Consider the following 19,258-nt stretch of genomic DNA (forward strand, 5'->3'; position numbering starts at 1 on the left):
ACACCGTGTAAGCACTCTCAGAGGCACTGATGATACTCTTGCAATTGATGACTTTCCATTCGAAAGGGAAACAGTCGAGGACTTGGGAGCTTGCCAATAGATATTTTGAAAGGTGGTGACCCTCCACATGGGGCCGTTCGGAAAAAAGAGAAAAAACGGACAAACATTAAAAAGAGCGTTGGAAATTCGTTCGATGACAACAAACGACGACACGGCTTGGTTCATCTTTTTTATTCTCACCAAGCATTATAGCGCCATAATCAACATATCACCCCAGTCGCCGTCATAAAAAAACGCTTCATCGAAGTCCAAGGTTAGCGGTTTGAGTTATGGCTTTTGGTTTAAAACAGAGAAAAATTCCGGGCTGCACACGCAATAAAAGATGGGTCCCAGCAATTTCCTAATTTTGATTTTAACGCACTTTCTGTTGAGGATATATAATTTTCTTTCTTTTCTTAAATAGTCGATTAGTTCATGGAGCACAAATGAAATGAAGGTTAAAAGGAAATTTCAATCTTCAACGTGCCTCGGTTATCAATTCCAATCGGTTTTAGGTACCACAACGCCAATGCAATCATGGGAAGGCTGAACATATTAAGAAGAAAATAGAACTGCACTCCAACTTATGTATGTTGACCTTGTTTTAATGGCACGGAAAACATGGTTTATTTCTAACGGCAATCCCATCCCCCGATCTGATACATGTAGCAGCAGTCCAACACGGTGTACAAATGGTTGAAAGTGCACGAGTACCAGAGTAAGTATATCGGATAACATGTCACTTTACTATTGTGTGACCTTCCTCCATCCATGTTTGCCACATTGAAAGGAAGAGACTGTGGTAATACTTCTGGGAAATGATGTTGCTGCATAGCGTTAGAGGAAAATGGTTCGACCAAAGTGCAATTTACTGTTTGAAAATCAATAGCGCTTTCCCGAAGGGCTTTATGGCTTTTCAAATTCGATTGAAGGATTGTTTCTTAGTGGACGTTCGATGGCTTGCAGTGGATAGATTGCTAGGAATTTTGTTGATATGATACCAAGTGAGAAAACAAATCACTCTGTTGATATTAAGATATTTCCTTGGAAAACCTCAAAAAAGCCTCAAGCAAGGTTTGTTCTTCACCCCAAATTATAATTTAGTGTTCACCGGAATTCTGAATCAACAGCGCAGCAAAGTTGATCCTTCGAGGTGGGTAGTGATATAAAGTATACATCGGATTTCTGAATCAACAACCGCAAACAGCAGAGCAAATTTACAATCAGTGACTTCAAAATTGGTCCTTCGAGCCGGATAATGAAAATTTGAAGCGGGAGAAAAGAAGTTTAATGTTCTTATTTCTGATCAGCTTTGTGTCACAAAAAATGTCAACCCATAAGGTAATTAATCTCAATTTACGTTCATAACTGTCGTCGTAGAAAATATCACAAGTTCTGATTCAGAACATTGATTTCACTTTTTGGTAATTTTGACGCCTGTCGGTCAATGCATTCAATTATTTGTGCATCCTTGTGGAATGGCGATTGACGAATGAGATTTTAATTGACTTTTGACACACCGGAAGAGTTTGGACGCAATCCTACATCCTCTGCCCATTTTTCCTCTACCCATAAAGATGGAGGGGCAGAATTTCATTACAACGTACCTACCGAAGGCTTCGAGTTTCGCGGATTGAGCGAGCGAAGGCAAAAATCAATGTTCATTAAAATTTCAAAATTGCTTTTTTTCTGGGCGCCTTTCTAGCGCCAGCTTCCCGATTTGGTGCTTGTGGCCGTCCCTTTTGCAATGGTGGCGCGTTTGGTTCGGATTTGCAAAGGTAGGTAGGGCAGCTGATGGATCATCACCGTTCTTGTGTTGTGATTTTTTTTTAGTAACGTTCTGCACCTGGAAGCTGACGTCGGCGAAAATCTTTTTTTCCCCCGAAATGATCCGAATCAGAAAGCAATCAGTGCGTTGAGGTTAATTTTAGTTTTGTTTTTGAAACACGGATGTATTACGATGAAGTCTAAAAAAATCGTTGTTATACTTAGTTAATAATGATTTATCTATTTAAATTTATCCATATCCATCTCTGTCAACAAAGGTCTATTTTCAAACTTAATCTGCATTCGAACTCGAATGATTAAAATGTCACAAAAACATGACACAACTCATAACGGATCGGTTGAATGTCATTCGGTTTGACTTTTTCATTTCCAATAAAATGTTTAACAGCCTTTTCTTCCACATCCTTTCAGCTGATGTACAAATACATAGCCGGTGCTTGATTTTATCTGCTCAAGAAGACTGAAGCTGAGCTTGGGTGAGACATCTAGGGCGTGTTGTTGCTGCAAGAAATGAATACCCGAGGATGCCTTATTTCTAACAGAAAAAAATGAAATTACCAAAACTGAATGTTATTTCATTTTTTTGAATTTTGATAATTTCTGAAAATGAAATTTCGATTTTAATATATGAAGTTACAACAAAGAAAGATAACTGTTAAATAAGCCAACTTTTGAAAATCATGCACTGCAGGCTCAAATTGCCAATATTCTTGCCAGATGTATGTACATACAGTGTATCAAAAAATTGTCCGTACAGCACGTTCCTTGAAGTCCAAACAATCAAAAAGTGCACTTTTTTAGTCAATAAAAATACTACAAAAACATCATTCGCTGCAGAAATTAGTCCTTTTTGTAGATCAGTATTAAAAACGTTTATAAATTAAACCTTAAAAATAATCTAATTCATTTTGTATAGAAAGTCCCAAAAACGACGTCAAAAAATTGTCCGTACACTGAGGACTTTGTCAAATATTAGTCAAGTAAACAGTTTTGTGTCAGTCTGTCAAACGAAGAAACGTGAATTGAATCTCACCAAGACAATTTCCAGTGGTCTGAGTGATAAATACGGTAAAATGAACTTTATCTAGCATAAATCAGTAGATTTTCGTGTATCCGGATGTCAACGGGTATTTTTTTGTGAAAAGCAGACATTTTCCTGTTAATTAAATCCACAAAAATTAACATGAAAATGTCTGCTCCTCACAAAAAAATACTCGTTGACATCCGGAAACTGATTGCTGACCTGAAGGATGACGGTAAAAGCTTGTCCGAAATTGCAGGTATAGTAAAACGGCCACGATCGTCGGTTCAGTATGTCCTTCAGAACTTTAAAAAGACTAACTCCCTGGAGACCACTCCAGGAAGAGGCTGCAAACCAGTGATTGAATTTTGCTGAGCATGAGTTGATCAACCATCTCTCGCTCAACGCTTTACTCGGAAGCAAAGGTTGCTTTGAGGCAGCGAAAACGACAAAACCGATGATGTATACGCTCTCAACATGGCCGCCTTCATGAAGCAATATACATTCGAGGCAGCGAATCCAAAAAACCAAACGAATGGCTCTCACTCATCTCCTGTCACAACCTTGAGGGAACCGAATTCAAAAGGCAGAGCAAACCCGAGTCCCCTCGTTTGTGCCTGGATCGAATGCGTGAGGTTTTTCTGCTATTGCTATTATTGCACAGCAACCGCACGCAGGCAGCTAGTTTTTTTCATTTCTTTTTCTTCCCCCCTCTTTCACCATACGTTGCGGGCCACGCAACGCAATAAGTTCGGTTGTTTTTGTTGTTGCCTCAACCTTTGCGGTCGGCTCGAGTTATTCAAATTCAACAACGTAAATGAGTATGTGTGCCTCGTCTTCTTCATGCATCATGTAGCAACCGAACGTTGAGAGAGTTCGTTCGGGGCAGCAAACGAATAGTGTCTCTCAGAGCAGATCCTCCTCATGGGGGGAGGTTTGAATGAATGTATATGTATCGTCTCCTGTATAGCTATGCGAGGCCTCAAAGTGTGTATTTTGAATGCCTCTGATGAGAAAATTGGTGAGGATTTCAATCACTGCTGCAAACTGAAGCTTACGGATCGTCACCATCGCATCATTAGCAGGGAAATCAGTCAGATTCCTAAAATCAGAGCCCCGAAACTAGCAGACAGCCTGAAGAATTTTGAAAATATACAGGTTAATCCTCAAACGGTACGGAACATACTTCATGTGAAAAAAAACCAAGGTCGTGTTGCTCTGAAGAAGCCGTTTATATCTGCTAAAAAAAAGAAAAGGCGGCTGGAATACGCTCGAAAGTATGTCCTGGAACCGGAAGAGTTCTGGCAGAACGTCATATTCACGGACGAAAGCTAATTTAAAATTTTTGGGTCTGACGGACATGTAAGAGTATGGCGTAATCCAAATACTGAATTGGATCCGAAAAATTTGTGACCGACAGTTAAGCACGGTAGTGGCCATGTAATGGTGTGGTATGCTTTCAGCGCAAATTGCACCGGAAACTTGACATTCATTTACGGAGAAAAATAAAAAGATTTATCAGTCATATTACGCGTCTACAGGAATATAAATATGATTGTTTGGTTCTGACCCGAAAATACGATCAAACCAACCATCAGCTTATACGATTAGTCCCCAGTGAGTTAGTCTTCTTAAAATTCTGAAGGACATACTGAACCGACGATCATGGCCGTTTTACTATTTTATGCGTAATTCGAAGACAAGTAAATAAATGAATTTCGGACAAGCTTTCACCGTCATTCTTCAGGTCAACAATCAGTTTCCGGATGTCAACGGTTTTTTTTTTGTGAAGAGCAGACATTTTCCTGTTAATTTAATCCACAAATTGTTTAAATCTACTGATTTATGCTAAATAAAGTTCATTTTACCGTATTTATCGCTCAGACCACTGGAAATTGTCTTTGCTGAGATTCAATTCACGTTTCTTCGTTTGACAGACTGACACAAAACTGTTTACTTGACTAATATTTGACAAAGGCCTCAGTGTACGGACAATTTTTTGACGTCGTGTTTGGGACTTTCTATACAAAATGAATTAGATTATTTTTAAGGTTTAATTTATAAACATTTTTAATACTGATCTACAAAAAGGACTAATTTCTGCAGCAAATGATGTTATTGTAGTATTTTTATTGACTGAAAAAGTGCACTTTTTGATTGTTTGGACTTCAAGGTACGTACTGTACGGACAATTTTTTGATACAGTGTATGTACTATGTCAATCAATAGTTTGGATCCGTTCAAAAGCTGCAAACATGTGAGTGAAATTTTTGGTCAAAACCCGACTAAATCTCAAAAAGTTGATTTTTTCCCTAATTTTTTTTTCGAGATTAAATCAGATCTCCACGTTTTATGGATTTTTAAGTTATTCGGTATGAAAAATAAAATTTCAATTTTTCCGATTTCCTTTGGTTCCCCTTTTGATGGGGAGAGTAGGCGATGCTTTTTGTCAATCGCACGCGTTTTACTGTCCGCCTGAGAAAATTTTATAAAATTTTTATTTTATCTACTTAAAAGAGGCATGAAACTACTAAAAAGTATTCATATGTGATGGGTGGGATAAAGATTTAAGTTGTTAACTGGATGTTCCGTAATATTCCAGTGAAATAAGTTTTATTTAATCAAAAAGTTTCAAAACGGGTGCTGCGTAAGCGACGTGATGATTTTTTTTTTTGCTTGGTTACAAGTTTGTGTTGTTAAAGAAAGTGCTTAATGTGAGGAGTTTGCGGAAGGTATTTAGTCACTCGAAGAAGACTTAGATGTGAGATTTAGTGTGATAAAACAGCTTATAGAAAAATGTATGCGATCATGCCTCGCTCGGAAACGACGGTTTTTTCGTCTGAAGGAAGTCATGGAAATGGAAAAAAGTGGAAATTAATAGAAAAGTTGAGAGCTAAAGGGCGAACACGAAATTATTGCGACACCGAAAATGTCATGCCAAATTTCTTATAATGTTTAGAATCAAACCAAAATTTCAAGGTAGTTTTATACATACATTTACTTCAAAAATCAAAAGAAAAATTAGTCGATGGAGCCTTGAGTGCAATATTGAACACATTTTCGCTCAATGTCCTCCATCAAAGTCTTCACAATGTTATTAGGTATCAGTTTTTCGGTTTTTTTTTTCATTTTCTCAACATGTTCTTCTCGTCTTTGAATGTATTCATGCTCTTCCGAAGTTTTCGCTATATTATTGCCCAGTACTGCTCCTCCGAGCACAGTTCCGGACGGTTTGACAGGTTCATGTCCTTTGGAACAAAATGGACAGAATTTGCCTCATATCACTCCAGGACAATTTTAGAATAGTGGCATGATGCCAAATCTGGCCAAAATAGCGGAGCTTCGTCGTGCTGCTGCAAGAACGGAAAAAGGCGCTTCTCGAGGCGCTCAGATTTGTGCCCTTTGTCACAAAAGGCTCGCTCTTCAATTCCGAAGAGCAGATGGCCTGCCAAACGAGATATTTAAATTTGGCATCCACATCAAACTTGCTCTTGGCGGTGAAAAACTCCAACCCCGGAATTTGCTTAAAATCGGCTTTTATATACGTTTCGTCGTCCATCACACAGCAGCCATATTTTGTTAGCATCTTCTCGTAGAGCTTCCGTGCCCAAGTTTTAGCCGTCGATTGTTGCCACTCATCGCGATTCGGGAAGTTCTCTACCTTGTATAGTCCAGCTCTCTTCTTTACATTCTGGGCGTAACTATGCGACATGCCGATCTTTTTAGCCTAATCACGACTTGAGACGTTTGGATTTGCTTTAATCATCCGCTTCACCTTTCCCTCCGTCTTTTTGTTCTCCGGTCACGGTTTTCTTCTAGTCCCTTTGCCGTGGTTCAACGTCAACTGCTCCTGGAACCGCTTCAACACTCTGGAGACGGTTGAATGATGAATGTTCAATATATTTTTTTTCAGCTGCCGGTGCGACAGGTCAGAAAATTCGAGGTGTTTGGAAAGAATTTGCTTTCTTGACTGGCGTTGGTTCACCTCCGTTTTCGTTGAATCGAAAAACACGACTTTGAGTTTGACAGCATGTAAACAATACACATCAATGAGAAAGTGTGCAAAATTTGGTTGATTTCTACTCAATGGTAAAAAAGTTATGCCCTGTTGAATGTGTCTCAATAATTTCGTGTTCGTCCTTTAAGGTAAAAGTTTGGTGCCCATCAAAAGAAAGGGTTTTGAGGAAAAGGTTAGATTAGTATGATGATTGTTGAAAGCTTTTATTCATATTGCTGCCATAATTTTGCGAATCGACAGGTGCTAACTTGATATCTATCAATTATATGTAGATTTGTTTCAGATGTCAAAGTCTGATTATGTGGTTTCTCTGACTTAGTAAGCAGCTCTGCACTACATGCACCTTCTACCAGGTCTAGGAATGTTGTTTCGTTACAGTCAAACCACCTCGAGTTTTGGAAGATTTAACCAAAAGTTTCCCTAAACCAATGGAAGTGATCAAAGAAATCTCTTACTGTAGTTCGAAATTTCTCAAATGCAGCGTGCAAAGATTTTTTTATGGTTTTCAACAAGGGAGAAACGAGGTTGAACTGTACTGAGGTGGGAAGCAAACATGAAAATCCAATTATGAAGCTTAGAACAATACACACAGCTAGGCTGTTTGGAACGTTAGAAGCATTTGCACTCCATGGATGAAAAATTGTGTCATTTCCATTTTCTGTTGGATAGTTTTAATAAGAAAAATCTTAACCGTCCAATAAATATTAAAAAAAAAAACAAAAAAAAGTTTAAAATATACATTTAACAATAGATTTTGCCTCATCAAATTTAATTTTTTTAAGAAACGCCAAAAAATAACTCAGTTTAAAAAAAATTATAAATCGATCTTTTCACTTTGTTATGCACTACCAGACACCTCGTTCTCGTGTTTTTCACTTCACTGAAATCAACTGAAAACGAAAAAAAAACCCAGACCAAAATCCTATTTGTATGCCACACGTTGTGGGTGGATCATATTCATCGGATTCGCAGAAAGCTAGACAAAGGCTCGGATAAACTGACAAAAAGGCTTACACTGAAGGCTGATGGAACGAAAAAATGAAACGACCGAAAAAAGCGATGGGAGGAACAAACAATAATAAATTTGTTTGCTCGCCATCAGACACAAATTTTCAAGCTTTTTTTCTATCGTTTTTTTTTGGTTATGTATGTCGCGGTCGAGTATCGATGGACAAGGCCAGTATGTTTGAGTCGTTTTTATGATTCAGGAATGTGGCAACATTCGATGCGATTGTCTCACCAATTCGAACTATTCAGCTTTCAAAATGAGCAGTCTGGCACACTGTCAATGGTAGATAATCCAATTCATGAAATCTTTGTACCTCCGCTTTAAACTATGATGAACAACGAGTATGTATTCTACCTAAAGAAAGTAAAACAATTAGTAATTTTGTAACTTTTTGTGTACTGACCACTTTAAACATGACCCTTCAATAATTTTCGTTACTTTGATCATATTGACATTTTCGTCATTAATGTATTAGTTTTGTCATTTTAGTAATTTTAGTCACGCTTGTCGCACGTTTTTTTGTTTTTATCATTTTTGTCATTTTACACATTTTCGCCATTTTTGTCATTTTTTGTCATTTTTACCATTTTGGTAATTTTGAAATTTTTGTACTTTTTATAATTTTTTTTTCATTTTTTTCAACTTTGTCATGCCTTTGTAATTTTTGTCATGTTTTTTTTTCATTCTTGTCATTATTATCTTTTTTACATTTTTCGCATTTTGGTCATTTTTTGCTATATTTGTAATTTTGTCATTTTTGACATTTTTATTTTTTTACATTTTTGTCAAATTGGGTCATTTTCGTCGTTTTCACATTTTTGTCATTTTAATAATTTCAGTCATTTTGGTAATTTTTGTAAATTTTGTAATTTTTTGTCATTTTTGAAATTTCTGTAATTTTTGCCATTTTTGTCATTTTTTGTCCTTTTTTGTCCTTTTTGTCATTTTGTCATTATTTTTTTACATATTTGTCAATTACGTCATTATTTTCATTTTTGTCATTTTGGTAATTTTTGTCATTTTGTAATTTTTTGTCGTTCTTGTCATTTAGGTCATTTTGGGCATTTTTGTCATTTTTATGATTTTTGTCGTACTTTTTGTCATTTTTTGTAATTTTTATTATTTTTGACATTTTTGTCATTTTTGAAATTTTTGTCATTTTTGTCATTTTGTCATTTGTTCATTTTTGTCAATTTGGACATTTTTGTAATTTTTTTCATTTTTGACATTTTGGTCACTTTGATAATTTTTGTCATTTTGGTCATTTTGTCATTTTGGTCATTTTGTCATTAGGTCATTATCATTTTCTACATTTTTGTCGATTTGGTCAAATTTGTCATTTTTTTCATTTTCATCATTTTTGTCATATTTTGCATTTTTGTCATTTTAGTCATTCTTGTGAATATTTATTAATTTTTGAAATTTGTTTAAATGACCCTTTGAAATTTTGATCATATTTTCACTTATATTAGTTTTGTCATTTTTTCAGTTATATTGTTTTTTTTGCGGTTTTGTCATTTTTGCCATTTTTTTTCATTTTTTGTCGTTTTTGTCATTTTTACCGCTTTGGTAATTTTTGTCATTTTTGATATTTTTGTCCTTTTTTAATTTTTTTTAATTTTGTCATGTTTTTCTTTATTTTTGTCATGTTTTTAGGTCATTTTTGTAAAATTTGTCTTCTTTTGTCATTTTTATCATTTTTGCCATTTTTGTCATTTTTGTCGATTTGGTAATTTTGATCATATTTGTCAATTTGGTAATTTTTTGTCATTCATTTTTGTCATATTTGTCATTATTGTAATTTTTGTCATTTTTGTAGTTTTGTTGATTTTGGTCATTTATGTTAAATTTGTCATTTTTATTATTTTTGCCATTTCTGTCATTTTTACCATTTTTGTCATTTTTGTTATTTCTGTCATTTTTATTTTTTTGACATTTTTGTCAATTTTTTCAGTTTGGTCATTCTTGTCATTTTTGTCTTTTTTGTCATTTTGGTCATTTTTGTCATTTTGGTAATTTTGGGAATTATTGTCATTATTGTCATTTTTTGTTATTCTTGTCATTTTTGTCATTTTGGTCATATTTGTCATTTTTGTCATTTCTGTCAATTTAAGCATTTTTGTCATTTTTGATACTTCTATCATTTTTGACATTTTTGTCATGTTTGTCATTTTGTAATTTTTATGTTTTTTGACATTTTTGTCAATTTGGTCAATTTGGTCATTATTGTCATTTTTGTTATTTTTTGTCATTCTTGTCATTTTTGTTATTTTTGTAATTTTGGTCATTTTTGTCATTTTTGTCGTTTTGTTGATTTTGGTCATTTTTGTTATATTTGTCATTTTTGTCATTTTTATTATTTTTGTCATTTCTGCCATTTTTACCATTTTTGTCATTTTTGTTATTTCTGTAATTTTTATTTTTTTGACATTTTTATTTTTTTGACATTTTTGTCAATTTTGTCATTTTTGTCAGTTCGGTCATTTTTTTTTTAAATTTTGGTCATTATTGTCATTTTTGTCATTTTTTGTCATTCTTGTCATTTTTGTAATTTTTGTTTTTTTTTTGTCTTTTTGATCATATTTGTCATTTTTGTCATTTCTCTCAATTTTAGCATTTTTGTCATTTTGATCATTTTTTGATTTTGGTCATTTCGCTCATTTTGGTCATTTTTGTCATTTTTATTTTTTTGATATTTTTGTCAATTTTGTCATTTTTGTCATTTTTGTCATTTTGATTATTCTGGTCATTTTTGTCATTTTTGTCATTTTTGTCATTCTTGTCATTTTTGTCATTTTTGTCATTTTTGTCATTTTTGTTATTTTTGTCATTTTGACATTTTTGTCAGTTTTGACATTTTTGTCAATTTTGTCAGTTTTGTCATTTCTTTCATTTTTTTCAGTTTGGTCATTTTTGTCATTTTGTCATTTTGTCAATTTTTGTAAATTTTTATTAATTTTTGTAATTTTTTTTAAATTTTTTATGTTTAGTCTTTTTTGTCATGCTTGTCATTTTTGTCATATTCGTCTTTTTGCTATTTTTGTTATTTTTTTCTTTTTTGTCATGTTTTTGATTTTTGTTAGGTTTTTTTCTTTTGTCATTTTTTTTACTTTTGTCATTTTTTTCATTATGATGAATTCATTTGATATTTTTAATTTTGTTATTATGTCATTTTTAAATTTTTGTATTTTTTTTAGTTTTGTCACTTTTGTCCTTTTTTCCGTTTTTGTCATTAGTGGCATTTTTGACATTTAAGTTATCATTGTAATTTTCTTCATCATTGTTAGTGTTGAAATTTTTGTGGTTTTCGTAATTTTTTGTTATTTTTTGCAATATTGGTCATATTTGTCATCACTTTCATTTTTATCATTATATCATCATTGTATTTTTTTCATTTTCGTTATTTTTGTCATATTTGTTAGTCTTTCATTTGGCAATTTTTGTCGTTTATGTCTTTTTTGTCTTTTTGCATTTTTGTTCTTATGCTTTTAATTTTTATACTTTTTGGCATTTGGATCATTTTTGTTCATTTGCTTTTTCAACCATTTTTGCCATTTTTTAGCATTTTCGTTTTTTTTTTTGTCATTTGGTCATTTCTTTCATTTTTTGTCTATTTTTGATCATTTTTGAATTTGGACCATTTGGATAATTTGATTATTTTTATCATTTTGATCATTTTGGGCACAGTAATCATTCTGGTAATTTGATGGATTTTCGGGCATTTTAGTCAGTTTAGATCAGGTCCATACATAGAACGTAATGGACTTTCAACATTTACAATCGAAAAACATAAATATTTAAATTTAATGTCATTCCAAATTAGACCTGCTTTCTCAAATGACTTCACCCGGGAAGAACCGTTTGACTGTTACACAGTCGGTATCATTTTGTTATTCAAGACTTATGAAAATGAGCCAGTTAAGACTCTCTGCGCCTTATCTAGTATTTTTGACGGTAGGTGTATCTCGCTAGGAAGGAGCAATGATGAAATGCAAACTTAAAAGGCTCGCCCTGCCCGAGAAGTGGGGACAAATTTGTAAGCTCTTTAAAATTCATCAGCTTCCGGAGAGAGATATAGACAGTGGTAGCTCTTATCACTACTCGGAATTTGTCACAAATTCCACATTTTTGCCCCGGCACGTTCCTCGGCAGCAAGCCAGCTGATCTGAGAATCTTATTTGTGAGGTGTTGTGTTTTCGCTGATGGTTCTGATAATGATAAAGACGAATGATGACGGATGATTGTAGTAGAGAGCTTGCTTTCGAATGTTTTTGTTACGATGTTAATGACCATAGATGAGGGTGAAATTATCATATTTTTAAATTTATGAATAGTTTCTAGTTTGAAATTCATTATTCAAGCTCTCATCTCGGGAAATGTTTTTCTCTGAAAATGTAGGTTTCTGGCCCATAGAATGGGGATAGGTTTCCTTTATTATGGAACCATTAAACTAAGCAGTAAAAGGCATCGCTATTCATAAACAAAATTTAAGATCTGGATACAGCTAGGTAAGCTTGTTTTTGTAGAATATATAAACCTCTCCATTGGAAGTTGTTTTTCACTAAACTCTGCTCAATCGCCCCGACAGGATAACTAAAGCTTTTGAATAATCTGAAAAGATGATTGGAATATCGGTAGCCACGATTGTTGCAATTGCTATTGCCGGAACCGTTCACGGAATCCCGCTTCAAAAGGAGGTCCCAGGAGAGAACTGTCGGAGAAAGATCGATTCCGTTTTAGAAGCCAGATCTGAGTGTGACTACTTCGCATTTCTTCCGTTGGAAGTCTCCTACATCAACTGGAACGAATTGGTTTGATAAAAGTATTTTTTATCAATGCGTTGCAGACCTAAATCTACGGTTATTTTTCAGAGCTACCTCGGAGAAATAAGTTCGACTTGCTGCGAAAGTGTCTGCTCCTATTGTTTCCGCTACCTCGATGGTGTTGTGACACCATCTGATGGTTTTTGGGAATCCACATACACGTCAGAAGGTCCTGTTGATTCTATGGAATCCACATTCCCTTCCACAGAAGGTTGGACGAGTGAAGACTATCATTCAAATGATTATTTTCTCATCTAAGACTAAGATCTGCTGTGTACCTATGTATTAAAAATATATTTCACGCAAACGATCTAAGAACTACAATTGTCCGGAAACGGTTCCGAATCGAATCCATACAAATTCCCCTGAAGCCACCATTCCGTAACACCGAGTCGTATGGGCCACATTTCCATGAAGCTGGAATTGAACCGATTGCGCACAAACCCGTTCGGTATCAGATCATCCGGTCGTTCGAACTCTATCTGGGTGAAGTATTCACGCTCGAAAATGTGATTGCTGGTGCTGTAGTCGAAGTGGAGTGTGATACTGCCCGGTTCTGGAAGTGGACCGGAGCTGAGACGCCACGAGTACAGCAGCTTATCACCTGTGGGAAGTTTTCCTGTTGTTAAGCCGGAGCCCGTGTGTTTAGATTAAAAAAAAAACAAACAAACCTGCACACCGGCTACCGAAAGCTACACTTCCACTTTCAGCGGAGTGGTTAAATACTCCTAACAGAACTATGACTAACAGTAACTTCATGGCAAACAACTTTGCGCAACTTCCAGAATTGAACTGATGCTAATTCGATGCGAAAAATAGTTGATTCACAACTCATTCCGAGCTGTAATCTTATCAATGCGGCATGGAAATCGATAAAGTACACCCAAAATCGTAGCGCTCAGAATCAGGGCCTAACTTAGTCGTCTTTTGGCCAAAGTTTTTTTTTCGATATAACACCAGATCTCGACGTTTTATGTATTTCAAAGTCATTTGGCATTAAAATTTTAATTTAGATTCTTCCGATTTCCTTTGCTCCCCTCTTAGGTGATTATTGAGGTCACAACACAGTGCTTCCAAGTGTTAAAATTTGGACAACGATTGCTAGGCGGCAGATCATCTGCGGCGGTGGAGGAAATCTACCGCAAACTGAAACGCGAAGCAGAAAGGATTGGGTTGATGATTAATACGTCCAAGACGAAGTATACCTATGCTGGCCTGCGGATTCAAGACCGACCTAACCCGCTTGTCCAGTAATAACAAGGTCACGACCTGGAGATAGTCAAGGACTTTGTCTATCTCGGCTCACTGGTGATCCCAGACAATGACACCAGCCGCGCGTGAAATCCGGTGGCGAATGATCAGTGGAAGTCGTGCCTACTTTGAACTCCACAAGCAATTGCGGTCGAGTAGACTTAGCCCTCGCACGAAGTGTAACCTGAAAACAAAGCTCATTAGACCAGTTAACCTCTACGGACACAAGACGTGGATATTGCTCGAGGAGGACCTGCGAACACTCTAAGTATTCGAGCGACGAGTGTTAAGAACCATCTTTGGTGGCTTCTAGGAGAACGGATGTTAGAGGCGAAGGTTAAACCACGAGCTTGCGCGACTCTACTGCGAACCCAGTATCCAGAAGATGACCAAGGCTGGACAAATACGCTGGGTAGAACAAGTTGCTAAAATGCCGAACGACTGTTCTTCAAAACTGGTGTTGAATTGAGCGAATAATGATGTGGACTGATTTGCGATTGTTTGAATGCGGATGCAACACAGTTGTTTTTGCATTTCAGATTAATTTGGCTGTGTTAATTTATATCATTTTGTTGACCCGTTTTTTTTTTTTTTTATTTTGAGTGATAATCCTTTCAAAATAGGTTATGCTATCTCAAAAAGAGGTTAAAAGTTTAAGCGTGTATACATTCTTCTCGATTGTCGAATCGTCTGTCACCTAGTTTTATCATGTCTACATTCACTGTTCCAATAAAACAGTTTTTCAACTTGGCTTGAACGCTAGATTTTAAAGCGCATTGAGCGCATTTCTGAAACTGGTTCTGGTCGCATTTTTAAACTGGTACCAAAGCTTTAATAAAAACAGGAAAGTATGTGTTTTATTGAAGCTTTAACAATATTTGGCAACTTTTTTTACGACATTCTTAATATAGTGTTTCATTCAAGTTTCAGTAAAACTTTCAGGGCTCTTTTAAAACACACGATAAATGAAGCATTTCCTATGTTACAATAACCGTTTATAAATTGGATGCCATGGAAAAGTCTTCACAAAACAATATTAAAACTCAAAAAAGCCATTTGGCTTAATCTGTGTTACTTGGGAGGGGCGCAACGAGCGAGGTGGATAGACCAAGTGGAGCGTGATTTAGCTATGTGGGATGTTCAAGAAATTTCATTTTTTTATGAAGTTCGAAACTCAAAAAAATGAGCTTGACGTTTGCGAAACTATGAAATATTGTGAATAAGTGCTGTGGAATACAAATGTTGCGTATAACCTCGCTGTTGTTGTTGGTAATCCACCATGGGTGCACGGATTCACCGCAGTTTCTGCCAAAGTATGGGTTCACATGCATTCCTTAGATTATTAGGTTCGACAAATCTCCAATGCAGCGCGCCACCATACCCGGACCCCATGGCTTCGTATGAACTGTTATGTGGTGAATGTATTACGTGTGTTGATGTAGGTATATTTTGGAAGAACGAATCAATCAGGTGGGCTAGTTTACTTACAGGTATTCCGGCATCCTGGCCAGCTGGCAACTGATTGAACATTCCAATTATATAGTCAGTTATATAATGAAACACATCTTACCTGTCGTCCCGCTTATGGGATTCGAACCCAAAAGTTTTTCTTGCCGATACCGGGAATCGAACCCGGTACGCCTGGCAATACCAGACTCGCGCCAACCTATCCACTAGACCACATCGGCGCTTCTAATTGCGTATAACCTCGCTGTTGTAAGCAAAAATAGATTCGAGTTTTCAACAAAGCGTTATGTCAGTTTAAAAAAAAAGACTCTACAAAATCTTTTACTATTCTCTTTGGGACCAACATCATCATTTGAAGATTTTGAGTAGTGTTCACAAGAAAAAATCCTGTAAACTTAATGAACACAAAGAACGAATAGAATCATGAAGTTTCAATATATAAATATGTTATTTAATCTTAAATTGACACGTAGATCATCACCAACAATGTTCAGAAATAACTTAGATAAAATCTCGCCAAACCAAAAATAAAAAATCTTCGCTCCATCCCCACCCCATCTATAAGATAAATCATACATCAAAACTACCCATTTCTCCTCCAAAACATATCGCGTCTTTGATCTTTTGTCCGGGACGACAATTACCTTTTTACTCCCACATCGACCGTGCAGCAAACAGTGATTTGAAATATGATCCATTTGGCCGGAAGTGTTTTTGCTTAACTGCCTGGTATCGGAGCACAATTGGAAGCTTACATCCCTGCCTCTCGTAAAAAGGACCATTTCCATCTCCACCCCAACAACATCTCAACTCAACCTACTAGCTAGCCCCAGGGTCCGGAGCGGAAGAGTATTTTCACTTTCCGCTTCGCTGCCGGAGCTGGGTTGGCTTGGCTGCTGATAATCGGCTGCTGAGTTCGACGGCGGCGGCACCCAAAAACCATACGCGTCTGACTGTCTGTCTGTCTGCGTAGATATGTATTACATTTTGTTCGCCACGTCAACTTTGATTACCGGACGGAAATGAGGGAAAACCGTGTACTGAAAAAGCATCCATCGCGCCACAGTCATTCGGCTACCGAGAGGAGAAAAACATGACTCATGACAGCGTGAAAATTGTACCGGAGCAGATGGGTACGGCGAAAACGGATTTCTGACTGTGCTTAGTTTGTTTTATTTTTCTCCTCAAAATAAGAAAGAAAGCGGGAGGGAACTGGAAAATCGGATAAACGAAGGGCACGCTGGATTTGACACAGATCGAACCATTTTGGGGAGGCCATAGGGCGTCGTTGAGAGATGTACAAGATGCTCCTGCCTTGCCTTACTCATCTTTTCTCCGTCTTCTGTTCGGTTTCCTGAGTGCCAAGATTTCTTTTATCTTGCTGCACACACAAACGAAATAAAAAAAATTCGAAGCACAAATAGTAATGTAGAATCGAGTGGAGTAAATGTGCCATTACGATATTGAATAGAATCGTTATGGGCTGAGGAGTTCACCATTCGGTAGTTGACCTATTTTTATGGCTCGAAATGCTAGGAAGGGGAGGAAATGATGAGTGCAAATTGAAAGCTTCTTAATGCCTGGGAAGGACGAGCTGATAAATTATCGTAGCTTGTTATTTGCGGTATTTTAGCCATAGGGAGTCGATAAATCTTAGCAATAAGAGGGCCAGATTGTAGAAATAATGAGCGTATTGTAAGATGCTGTAATATTTCCGATTTCGTAATCGTAGAATGATTTAGTACCGTCAAACGGGTCATCATGCAACAGCAGGGTTAGGTGCGACATTTTGTATACCACAACACTTATTCAATTTTTATTTTATTATTATTTAATTAAGTTATCATTTCATGATAACAAAATGATCATGGAAGAATTAAAGGGAATCTTTCGATCGCTTTGATTCTTTAGAATTATTCAATCAAGTAGGCTCAAAATACATATTAGGCTGAAAATGAGGAGTGATAACCAAAAAAAGGTCATCACTTTGAGCGAAGTTTCCGTTTCTTTGACGCATCCTGATTTTTATTACAAAAGTTCCTGACTTTCGAAAATCTTGGCAACCGTGCTAGTGACCGCAGACAATGATACCAGCCAACAGTGATACAAAATAAAAAAAACTTGGCAAAAATTCTTTTTGAATGAAGATTGTATGCGGGAAGTTGAAAAAAATAAGGATTTGATTTTTTTTAAATTTTTATTATACCCACATTTTCACTTCAGCAATGGTATCTAATGCAGTTCCTAACAAACCATTTTTCAACACTTTCCACAAATGAGGCAAAATCAGGATTATTTTCAAAAATCAGGGAAATTCAATGGCTTATCAGGTTGTCAGGCTGAGCCTCGAAAAACAGGCAAATCCTGAAAAATCAGGCAAATCCTGAAAAATAAGGCACATTGCCATCACTGGTCACCAGTGATCCGAGATAGACTAAGTCTAGCTCGTTGCTGACGATCGTGACCTTATTATAACTGGACAAGCGGATTCGGTCGGTCTCGGATCCGCAGGCCAGCATATACTTCGTCTTGGACGTATTTATTAACCATTAACCCAATCCTTCCTGCTTCGCGTTTCAGTTTGCGGTAGATTTCCTCCACCTCCAGAACTAAAAGTGGGGGTGCACCACCTAAAAAGTGCCCGGAAAAACTGAGAGTCATCATCAATGAGCTGTTCCCACAGCACTATTTTACCCGCTGGCTAACAGTCCTGTACCTAGGGGTGATGATAGATGACAGGCTCAGCTTTACGAGCCATGTCGACTACGTGTGCCAGAGAGCGGCAATGGCCACGGCCGCACTCACACGGATGTTGCCGAACTCCTCGGCAATCCGAAGTAGTAAAAGGAGGATCCTGGCAAGTGTGACCACATTAATCTTGCGGTACGAAGCAGCGGTCTGAAGGCAGACCCTGGGAAGAAACTGTAACCTGCAGCGACTCAGCAGCGTTCAGCGTCTGATGAACATGCGGGTTATCAGCGGATACCGGACCATGTCGTCCGAAGCCGCCTGTTTAGTAGCGGGTGTCATGCCCATCTCGGTTTTGCTTGAGGAGGATGTCTATTGCTACGACAACAAAGACACGCCCAACGTACGAGATCTCGCTAATAAGGACTCAATGTCTAACTGGCAGCAGCTGTGGGACAGCTCAACGAGAGGAAGATGGACCCATCGTCTGAACCCCCACATGGGGAGCTGGATCGGAAGAAGGCACGGTGAAGTGAACTTCTATATGACGCAATTCCTGACTGATCATGGATGCTTCATGAAGTACCACTACCGGTTCGGACACGTGGCTTAGCCATATTGCGCAGATTGTGGGGACGTAGAGGAAACACCCGAGCATAAGGTGTTTGTCTGTCCGAGGTTTGCGGCGGTACGTACTTCCATATTTGCCGCCTGTGGGCCCGACACGACAGCAGACAACGTTGTACAGAGGATGTGTGCGGATTCCAATACTTGGCATACGGTCAGCGATGGGTTCACCCGGATCATGACTGCCCTGCAGAGGAGCTGGAACCGACGGCAGTCTGCTAACGGTTTAGGATGACTCCATCGACGGGGAGCATCGAGTAGTGTGCGGCGGAACCCTTGAGCCCCCCCCCGGAGGTCAGGGGTGCGTCGCGAACGTGTGTAGGATACCCCAATGTCGAGGGGTATCCGAGTAGTGCCGCTTCCTAAGGGGGAAACTACGGGGATAAGACAGAGGGTTAACCACTGTCGGAGGACACAGGTAGAGAGGCTTTCGATGCCGGGCGAGCCTCACGAGTCAGAGTAGGATGTTGTCACCGTCGGGAAACATCCGAGTCGTAGCGCTCAAAGTCCCGAACGTGTGCCGTGAC

At 37.4% G+C, this 19,258-nt stretch overlaps 1 protein-coding gene and 1 long non-coding RNA gene across 2 annotated transcripts in view; both read right to left on the reverse strand.

Moving 5' to 3' along the window:
* Positions 1 to 19,258, reverse strand: part of LOC129747831 (uncharacterized) — a 79,614-nt gene that overhangs the window by 15,574 nt on the left and 44,782 nt on the right. The window lies entirely within an intron of this gene.
* On the reverse strand, positions 11,078 to 13,510 carry LOC129747800 (uncharacterized). The gene is made up of 2 exons (XM_055742155.1): positions 13,370 to 13,510; positions 11,078 to 13,302 (listed from the first exon to the last, which is right to left on the reverse strand). The coding sequence occupies exons 1-2, from the start codon at positions 13,455 to 13,457 to the stop codon at positions 13,010 to 13,012; spliced, it is 381 nt and encodes a 126-aa protein (XP_055598130.1). The 5' UTR covers positions 13,458 to 13,510; the 3' UTR covers positions 11,078 to 13,009.

The sequence above is a fragment of the Uranotaenia lowii genome, chromosome 1, assembly GCF_029784155.1.
Source record: "Uranotaenia lowii strain MFRU-FL chromosome 1, ASM2978415v1, whole genome shotgun sequence".
NCBI lineage: Eukaryota > Metazoa > Arthropoda > Insecta > Diptera > Culicidae > Uranotaenia > Uranotaenia lowii.

Bases quoted from the DNA above. Each gene is read 5' to 3' on its own strand.
- LOC129747800 (XM_055742155.1), bottom strand. From the start codon at position 13,457: ATGAAGTTACTGTTAGTCATAGTTCTGTTAGGAGTATTTAACCACTCC. The intron at 13,303-13,369 runs GTTTGTTTGTTT...AACTTCCCACAG, and splicing joins TTTCGGTAGCCGGTGTGCAG to GTGATAAGCTGCTGTACTCG.